Below are 10199 nucleotides of genomic sequence, written 5' to 3'. Positions count from 1 at the left end.
CGAGCACCTGCCGGACATGACATCCATGTTCTTCAGCTAAACGAGAGAAGATTAACATGTTTTCCAGGAAAAAGAAAACAAATCTATTAAGGAAGTCCCTGAGAATGCCATTGATAAGGGCCTGGAACATGGCTGGGGTGTTAGTGAGCCCAAAGGGCATCAGGAGGTACTCAAAATGCTCAAGAGGGGTGTTAAACACCGTCTTCCATTTGTCACCCTCCATAATGTGGATTAAGTGGCATGCGTCCCTCAGGTGCAAGTTGGTGATGGTGGTGGCCTCCTGTAATGAGTCAAACACAGAGTTAATGAGAGACAAGTGGTATTTATTCTTAATAGTAATGTCATTGAGTCCCCGGAAGTTGATGTAGGGTCTGAGTGTCTTGTCTTTCTTGGCTACAAAAAAAAAGAATCCTGCCCCCAGAGGTGAGAAGGTCATGTTAAGCTGGGGGAACTCTGGAGATATCTGGGAGATAGGGTGCAGTGGACAGTGAGCTCAGAACTCCACCTGCTGGTGGGAGAGCAGAGCAGAGGCAGAGAGAGTGACAATGGGAGCTCCAACCTATGATCATGCCAAGAAACCAGTCAATGTGTGGGTTATGGAGTTTGAACTAGGGATAACCAAGGACCAGAGGGGAATGAGAGGCTTGAATGACATGGAACAAGATCTCCTCCTGTTGATTGCCGGACAGAACTAATTTAATGGGAGTAGTGCGGTGTGTTACCTCCGTAATGATTTCACCATTTAAGGCGTAAGCCCTCATTAGTCTCTCCAGAGCCTCCAGCTGACAGCCAGCCTGTGCTGCAAGGCCCTCGTCTAAAAAATTGTCCTCAGCTCCAGAATCTATGAGAGCAGACAGAGATGGAACCTCCCCTCCCACACATGATGCTTAAACCTGGAATTTGTGGTCTGATGGGGAATAAGAAATGGATGCTTTTGGTCTCACCAGTACCCCACTCCTACTGACGAGTCATGTCGTTTAGTTAAGTAGGACACAACGAGATGAAGTGACCTGCTTGACCACAGTACACGGACTCACCTGCCTGGATCCTGCAGAGACGCTCAGTGGGTGTCAAACGAGCTCTCCCAAGCAGGCCTCTCCAACCACCTCTCCCTGAGGCGATAATAGCACATGCAACTCCGTGGGCTCATCTGGGGTCGCTAACTCATCCTTGAGCAGCTTGCTGAACCCCTGGATGAACACTCCCCACAGAGCGGCTTCATTCCAGCCAGTGTCAGCTGCCAGAGTCCAAAAATCCACCAGGTATTCAGCCACAGAACAATGTCCCTGTCTTAAACTCAGAAGACAACTGGAAGCATTGCCAGCATGGTTAGGGTTGTCAACAGTCTTTAATTTCCCTTCAAAATCTGAAAATGTGAGTGTGCTTATACTTGTGTTTGCATTCAGTGCCTCATCCCACGGCAGCACTTTGCCTTGAAACAACCCCATAACGTAATGGATCTTACACTGATCAGAAGAAAAGGAGCATGGCCGCTGTCTAAACACTATAGTACATTGCAGCAAAAAACCACAACATTTATCAAGGGTTCCGACTCGGGATTACTCACTTGAGTTTCCTTTACTGAAGGAGGTTCTGCTGTTGTCGTCTGAGGTTGGTGCTGGCCTGGTAATGTGATCACCAGGGGAGACATTAGATGTGAGAGCTCCGACACCTGGGTCACCATGTGCTAACTGGACTCACATAGGTCCTGGAGCAGCTGTTGATGCTGTCCAAGGCAAGCACTCTGACTGGAGACAGCACTCCTTACCGGATCTGCTGAGTCCATATTAGGCCAGATCGTTCTGCTAAGGCTTTAACCTGGGGATGTTTACTGGACTCAAATAATGCAGATGCAGTAGGCTGAATAAATAACATAAAGTAAATTTATTATACAAATATTTTTAACTTGATAGCGCACTCTTAAGGAGCGGAAATCAAACAAACACACTGGAGGAGTCGAGGCAAAGCGAGACACTGGACGTGGCTCGAAAACACTGAAAAAGAGAAAACATTTAATGGACATCAAAAAAAAACAAATATAATCCAACGTAAGCACTGTCTTACGTAATCACAAGAATATTTCTGAGACGTAGTCTCAGAGATACTCACACAGAGAAAAACAGTTTGACACGGGAAGGGTAAGGACAATCTAGCAACCACTGGAGGAGAAAGCCAGGCTACATACTGTTGGTCGAATGAGTCTGATGCGGAAACAGGTGCACAGGTGATCAGGCAGGTAAGAGCAGGGAGTGGAGAAAACCACACCTAGGCTCAGACAGACAGGGTAACAGACAGACAGACAGACAAATAACACAATGGGAAAAGGGGCAAAAGGAAGGCACAGACACAAGGGCAGATCCTAACAAGTGAAAATGAAGTAAAAGGCATAAATATAAAGACATTAAATCAAATCAGCACATGTCCTCCTGGAAGTCTTTAGCATGCCAAAATGTCAAAAGGTAGAAAGTCACAGAGACAAAAGTATGGCTGCAACGAACAATTATGTTGAGAACAGACAACAAGATCAAACTACCATGTCAGGTGAGGGTAACAGCTGTGTGTGTGTGGGTGTTGAGTGTCAGACTTCCAGACTGAGGACATTTTTGGAACAGTTGGAAAGTGAGGATATTCTGGGAAAAGCAGGAGTCCAAAGTGTGGACATTCTGGAAAGTGTTGGAAAGGTCCAAGGTTGAATCTTTCAGGATAACTGAAGAGCACCTTTACGAGTCTTGTGTTATTTTCTATTCTATTTCTATCTGTATGTCCTGTATATGTTACTGCAGTGTTCTGTGTGTTTTGGCTCCTCCTGCCACCCTGGAGGAGGTCTTGGCATGCCTTTGTTCTTTCCACCTGCCCCTGCTGGACAGATTTTCCTGACAGAAATCTCAAGGACACACACTTAAAATAGCGAGACAGGATTTACACCTCCAATGGCAGTAACACTGTCTGTAACTGTTGATCTTTTAATTATTTAAAATCTATACTGTTAGTAACAAGAATGATTTATTTCTTGATTCCCCAAAACAAAAATATACCTCAAATCCTTGATAAGAACTAATTCAATCCCATACATTGTGTGTGTTACATGTGAAAACTAAGTTTAATACTTCAGAAATTTGTGAAACTGAAGATACAAGCTGTCCAATGACATTTTCCTCAATGAATCCTCACCATATAAATAACAATCCAAAATTAAAGTACAGCAGACACAATCAGTATATGATCATTAAATTAATCATGATTTAATGTTATTCATTAGATCAGAAGATTTTTCAGAAATTTGTCTGCATCCTGAGGTGGACACTGTTTCACATGCACCACAAAATACAACATTTGAAACATCTGAAATTTCCCCTCGCGGGACAAATAAAGGAATATTGATTGATTGATTGATTGATTTAACCTGACAACAAGAAGACTGCAACCATAAATAACCAACTGTTAGAATGGGAGTTGATTATGTCTGATTAACTTTAACTATCTGTGCTGGATGAATCATTCTTACCAATAAGAGGTCACCAATAAACACTTCAGCTTATTATCAGAGAAAATGAAACCAGTTACATGATGCATGAGTCCATAACTACATGTGTTTTGAAGCAGCAGCAGGAGTCCAGCAGGGACCTGGTTTTCAACAGGCGGCTGAGACCAGAGTTCAGTCATGGCATCAAATGATGTGAAAGGAATTGTCCTATAGTCTGCTGTGCATTACTGTTTATCACAGGTGGAAAAGTTAGAATAACCAAGGCATATCTTTGCCTCCAAAACTAACTGTTTGAAAACACTTCTGATCGGCATACATGTCATCAGGATGTGGCTTATTGTCCACACAAATCTGAACTTCACCCCACCCAAAACCTCCTGTGATCACCTTCCCTCAGCTTTTCAATGGGAATCATTCTGGAGTAGAGACAGTCCCAAACCGAGCAAAGATGGAGAGTTCAGTATGAAAAAGCAAACTAGTTGCAAAGTAGCAGTCATTGTGGACCTCTCACTCAAACTTATGATCAAACTGACTTTCAGCTCACACCAAAGACTGCTGAGAGTTCCAGGAAGTCGCCTTGCTGTGGAAAGATGATTGAAATAGACTGGAGAGGAACTAAAAACAGTTCAGCTGCTGGAAGTTTTGTAGTTTCTGTGAAGGTTTCGAGACTCTGGACAACATGAACATGAATTAAATGAAAAACTTTCAATGTTTAACAGCCAAATCAATTTATTAATTAGCATCCACATTTTCATTGAGCCTTTACTCCATCACAGTTGATTTCAAGGCTGGTTAACTATGATGTAACTAAAACTAATTCTTTAATTCCAAATCACAAATAATTAGAAGATTTTTTGAGCCAAAACAAACAAGCAAACAAACAAACAAAAACAAGTAATCACTTTGAGTCAGTTCTGCATTGTGGATTCTTTTTCTCAGATTTTCTTCTGGTCCGGCAACAAAAGCTCCATTAACTTATGGTGATGTGTTTATTGATCACTGTAGGATTGTTATTTCACACTCCCATCCCCTCGTAGTATATCAAAGTGTAAATAACCACCAACCACAGGAGGGGTTGTGTAAGGACAGGTGAAACACATGCAGCAGGTAACAGAGTTTCCCAGGTCAAAGATTGGACTGTGTGGGTGCATTTGTGTGTTTGTTTCTGATTACTGTTCAGTTTTGAGAGTATAAAAGTCATAAAACACACTCAGACACTCTACTCTCAGGAACCATGATGAAAGTTGCCTTTGTCCTGCTGTTTGCTGCCTACGGTGAGTCTCATCCACATGATTTAAAACAGGTCATCTCTAGTCTAAGTTAGACTTGTGACAGTCACAGCAGTCCGCCCTGTGTGTGCACTGCACTGGATTTAAGATGCAGACTAATACACAGTTTTATCATGGCCTCACTCTCCTGACAAGTTGGTCAACCTCATCTCCAGGAGGGATTAGAAAAGCAAGTAGATGAAGGGAAGCAAACTTTTCACAATCTGATCTCAGTGATTTTAAAATGATCATGCCTCCAGTCTTTGAGTGTGACCTCAGCCCTCCTCATGTTACTCTGGGTTTTTGGCTCCCTGTTTGGGCAAAACCTCTTTAAAAGTGTTTTGTGCCCAGAATCCAATATCCATGAACTGTAATGGACTGCCAAAATTGGGGTTTCAGACCACTTCAAATAACTCTGAATATGCAAAAAGCTGCTGTGATTGATTCATTCAGAATGAGTTTTTCCCCCTGAAGTTTGCGTATAGGAAGACCAACCTAATCCCTGAGAAATAGTTCCAGTCAGTGTTACAGCTTTCAGTGTCAGTGCTGAGCTCAGTCAGCCTTTGTGACTTCAGTTCTTTCTGTGGCCCAGCCTACGGGTGTGGCGCGCCCTCCCATCAGCCCTTGATGAGCCGTGTGGTGAACGGGGAAGATGCTCGACCCTACAGCTGGCCCTGGCAGGTGAGTTGATAATAATCAGGCAATATGACAGATGAGGTGATGAAGATTTGCCATCTACTTCACATGTTTCTTTAATCATAACTCTTAAAGTAGGCCTCTGTTTGAATATTTCTGATTGTTTCAGATGATTGTAGTTCATAATGTATATAAATGGGCAGGTCTGCTGAATATTATTTTCAGCAACACCCTGTTAATAGTTAGAATGAAACAACAGGATTGAAATGACACACGGAGTCATTCATAAAGAGAGTAACAAACATGAAACAAAGCACAGCTGTAGCAACTTTATTTATAAAATGACATGCTTACTTAATGCGTGGCTCTAAATCCATCTCTCGTGTGTTTCACAGGTTTCTCTGCAGTTTTCGATTTTCTCTAAGTACTTGCACAACTGTGGAGGCACTCTGCTCAGTCCTAACTGGGTCTTGACCGCTGCCCACTGCATCGGGTAGGTCGCAGTTTACTCTCATTCTCATGTCAGATGAAGGTTTTATCTAAAGTGTGTGTATCTATGTTTGCATCAGACCTACATACCGTGTGGTGCTGGGCGATTACGACCTCACCAATGATGAGGGCTATGAACAGATAAGAAATGTGGAGAAGACTGTGGTTCATCCCAAGTGGAACGGTAACTGCCCGGCTTGTGGGTAAGAGTGTGTAACTCCTCCATACAGCTGTTTTTAGCTTATGTGTCAAATTGAAAAACAAGCTGTGCAGGAAACAGGACAGTGACATTTCACAAATTTAGACTAATTGATTTTTTTGGCCACTGTCATGCAGATGACACAGATGAATGTCCTTTTGCAAGCAATGAAAAAGACACTTTTTTCCATTTCCTATCCTTTCTTTCAGTCAGTTAGTGTCATTCTGATATTTTACTGATTACTTTTAAAGTACCTACTGGTTTAGCTCCCAGTTATATTACTGAATTGCTGCTCTCCTATGAGCCATGAGCCTCAGATCCTCAGGCAGGACTCTGCTGGCTGTTCAGAAGTCCAGGTTCAGGACTAAAGGTGACCTGGTTTGTGCAGTCAGGGCTCCTCAGCTCTGGAACTTCCTGCCTGAAGATCTGAGGCTGCAGAATAAGTAACATCTATTATTACAAATGCCTTTAATTCATGCTAGCAAACTGTTTGGTGCCCAACATGCCTTGTCTCTTTTGTTAATATTAATATCAATATGACATTCATTCACTACATTTTTTCCATGAGCTGATTCTTCATGTTTTGATTCTCCAACATGATTTCCTGTTGCTCAGTTATGACATTGCGATGATCAAACTGGCCTCACCTGCCGATCTGAACGAGAAGGTGCAGCCCTCCTGTGTGCCACAGAGTGGAGAGATTGCTCCTAACAATGACCCCTGCTACATCACTGGCTGGGGAAGCCTCTACAGTAAGTGTCTGGAATGTGACAGCACACTCATTCTGACCTATAAAACATTATAAACTCATTGATGGGACTGTACTCCACCAGTTTAATATCACTTTATTCTGAATTTAAATAGAAAGGTAAAAGGCCACATTTGGGTTCAGTATAACAACAGTATGGAGTTCAAACATCCTAGCATTTATTCAGGAAATTCTCCAAAAAAGCACTTACTGTACAGACATAATACCTTTGGCTTGTCTAATTTCAGTAACAATCAAATTAAGAAGCACTGTCTCCTTATTTCCCACAGCATTTATACATTCAAATAAAACATATTTGTCTCTAAAGCAGCTGTCATTACAAAAGGTTACAATTAATCTTTTCACTGCATAGTTTTCTTACAGGTATGTTCTTTTTTCTTTCTTTTTTGAATATATTGATTTTCTACAGGTGTTATATTGCAGTGTGTCATATGCTTTTATCTTTTTTGTTTTGCAGAGAGTTAGATGAATATACATTTAACTTTACAATAATAAGAACAATGAAAGTTCTGATACCCTGGTGTCTCATTAGCACAATGTTACATTAACTTCACAGCTATGGAGAAGTCAAAAGCTCTAAAAGGAACTTTTTTTTCTGAACTAACACGCGGGTGCACAGAGTGACCCTCTAACCACCAAATGATGATGTTTCATGTTAATAATTTTCATGCCCTTCTTGCAGCTAATGGTCCTGCTGCCTCTAAGCTCCAGCAGGCTCTCCTCCCTGTGGTCAGCCATGACATCTGCACCCGCAGAGACTGGTGGGGCAGCACTGTGAAGACCATAATGGTCTGTGCTGGTGGTGACATTCGCTCTGGCTGCAGTGTATGTACCGCTCCCCTCATCTGTTCATGACAACACAATAAGAACTGCAGGTTCACCCTGTATCCATCTGTTGCCTTCACCTGTCCTCTGTCTGTGTCTGCAGGGAGATTCAGGAGGCCCTCTGAACTGCAAGGGTGCTGATGGCAAATGGTACGTGCAGGGGGTTACCAGCTTCGTCTCTGGCCTTGGATGCAACACCATCAAGAAGCCCACGGTGTTCACTCGCACCTCTTCCTTCACCGACTGGATTGCTGATGTGAGTTTCTGTCAGAGAAAAAAACACAGCTGCATGTGACAAACAGATCAGATCATCCATTAATCATCCATATTTTGATCTTCTTATACATTATAAACACATTAGATTGTTGCTAATTTCTTTGTTTTTTATTATCTCTGGAGATATTAAGGATTTCACACAAGATAATTCTTTTTTTGAAAAATATGAATAAAGGTGAAAGGAAGCAAAGGTGCAATGGCAATGTCTTAGTAATATCATAACAGTAACTATACAGCACCTCAGGATGAAAGTGCAGTCTCTCCTCATTTGACCTGTGAAGCTAAATTTTTCCTGCCTTTTCAGTATTTCTAACTTTTTTATCTTTCAGACTATGCTGCAGTACTGAAGACCTGGAGCCTTTTAAATTTCAATAAACTTCATTCACTCATCATCTACAAAATGTTTCAGCTGTCTTTCACTTTTGTTTTTATAGTGGAAACAATACAAACCAAAGCTGTGCTTGAATGCTGCAAATTAATTCTAATCAGGTTTTGAGTATGTGGTGTGTTCACAATGGAAAAATGCCAAAATTCAGACTAATGTGATTTTTAAGTGTGCTGCTGAGGGACACTATTCTGTACAGAGAACCAGAGATATCATGTTATTTAAGGGTCAGTTTGGTTGGGGATTGGAGTGTCTTGTGCTAGTTGTGGCTAATACAGCCTTGAGCCACCAGCCTGCAACAGAGAGACGCAGCCACAGAGGTCTGGTAAACTTACTTCTTCCAAGATTTGTTTCTTTCGAAGTTGTAGTTCACACAGCTCACTTTGGAGACACTAAAAGTTTAATACTACTTATTTTTTCCCCTGTGAGCTTCAGATCACAGGCCATTGGCTGGCTGCTCATTATTGAACAATGCATTAAATCCTCAGCTCTAAATAATGTGATAACTGCTGTGCACAGCTCTGTGTTTCCCACAGCAACTGGCGAACATCTTTCCTTTTTTTTTTTTTTTGCTTCATTTCTCTCTTTGTCCCTCTCTCTCTCTGTCCTTTCACAATGAGTGGAGTTCAATTTTACACATGCTATGTAATTATTCCACCCCAGTTGCTCGGGGGAGAGAGAGTGAGAGGGCTCATTCCTCAAAAGCAAAAGCCCCATACATCCACTCCCACCTCCACCCTCCCTCCAATCTCCATCTAGCCTCCTCTGCTCAGCTCAGGGTGCTCCACTGCAGGAGGCGGGAGGGAAACCACAGCATCATTTCCAAGGCTTGACAGAAACGTGCACAATCAGCAGCTTTACAGAAGAGGAAACCAAGGCAGGACATAAACACTGATACGTGGGGGGAGGGACAGTTAACATATGGGAGCTATAATGCAGGTATATTTGCACATTGGAGATGCCTTTAAATAAACAGTTTAATAGGCACAGGACTCTTGACCCTCTTTTACTAAGCGGGCCGTTACTGTTGAACAGGAGTAGTGTTTTGCTGGCAATGAGCTCAGTGTTTGACTGCAATTTTACAAGTACATTTACACAAATACACCGTTACATAATCAATTTATTTAGCAGATTAAAATACTCTCATGGACAAAACTAAAAATACACATTCGGAAACATTGTTTTCTAAATGTATTTGTATTTTACCCTAACCCTAAGTTTAAAAATGCTGATACTGATGTTTAGTGGCGGCTGGTCACTTAATTTGTTGGGGGGGCACAGTTGCGCGTGACAGCCCAAATAGTGCCTCACAATCAGAACACAACACAAAAAATCTAAAAAAAAACAGTTATACTAGACCATTGTTCAAGTATCAATACAACTAGAGAGATACTTTGGATATTTCTGATCTGAAATGAAGAGTTTTGGGGCAGAATTGATTCAGAAAGTAGGCTACTTTAATGAAAGTAGAGCATATGTTACAGTTACACCATTACACCAGTTAAACTAGAATATTGTTAAACTATCAATACAATGAGAGACAGACATTGGATATTGTTGAACTATCATCAGAATCAAGGGAGAGACATTGGTTATTGTTAAACTATCAATAGAATAAAGAGACGAATTGGATATTGTTGAACTATCAATAGAATCTAAGGAAAGAAATTGGATATGGTTTAACTAACAATGGAATCAAGCAAGAGACATTGGATATTGTTGAATTATCAATAAAATAAAGGGGGGACTTTGGATACTGTTGAACTATTAATACAATCAAGAGGGAGACCAGACAGTAGTGTCCACTACTTGTAGAGAAATTTAGCCCTCCTGTCTTTCAGGCTTGCAAATTTGTCAATCACCCTCTG

The 10199-nt window shown here is 41.5% G+C and overlaps 1 protein-coding gene across 1 annotated transcript; it reads left to right on the top strand.

Moving 5' to 3' along the window:
- The first annotated feature begins 4718 nt into the window (after positions 1 to 4718).
- Positions 4719 to 8347, top strand: LOC143318077 (proproteinase E-like). Its single transcript, XM_076726029.1, has 8 exons — positions 4719 to 4758; positions 5345 to 5433; positions 5784 to 5881; positions 5958 to 6080; positions 6692 to 6828; positions 7528 to 7670; positions 7774 to 7926; positions 8276 to 8347. Exons 1-8 carry the CDS (start codon positions 4719 to 4721, stop codon positions 8291 to 8293), a joined length of 801 nt encoding a protein of 266 aa, XP_076582144.1. The 3' UTR covers positions 8294 to 8347.
- The last annotated feature ends 1852 nt before the right edge of the window (positions 8348 to 10199 follow it).

Source organism: Chaetodon auriga, chromosome 3 (genome assembly GCF_051107435.1).
Source record: "Chaetodon auriga isolate fChaAug3 chromosome 3, fChaAug3.hap1, whole genome shotgun sequence".
NCBI classification, from domain to species: domain Eukaryota; kingdom Metazoa; phylum Chordata; class Actinopteri; order Chaetodontiformes; family Chaetodontidae; genus Chaetodon; species Chaetodon auriga.
This window is presented reverse-complemented; position numbering and strand designations above follow the sequence as displayed.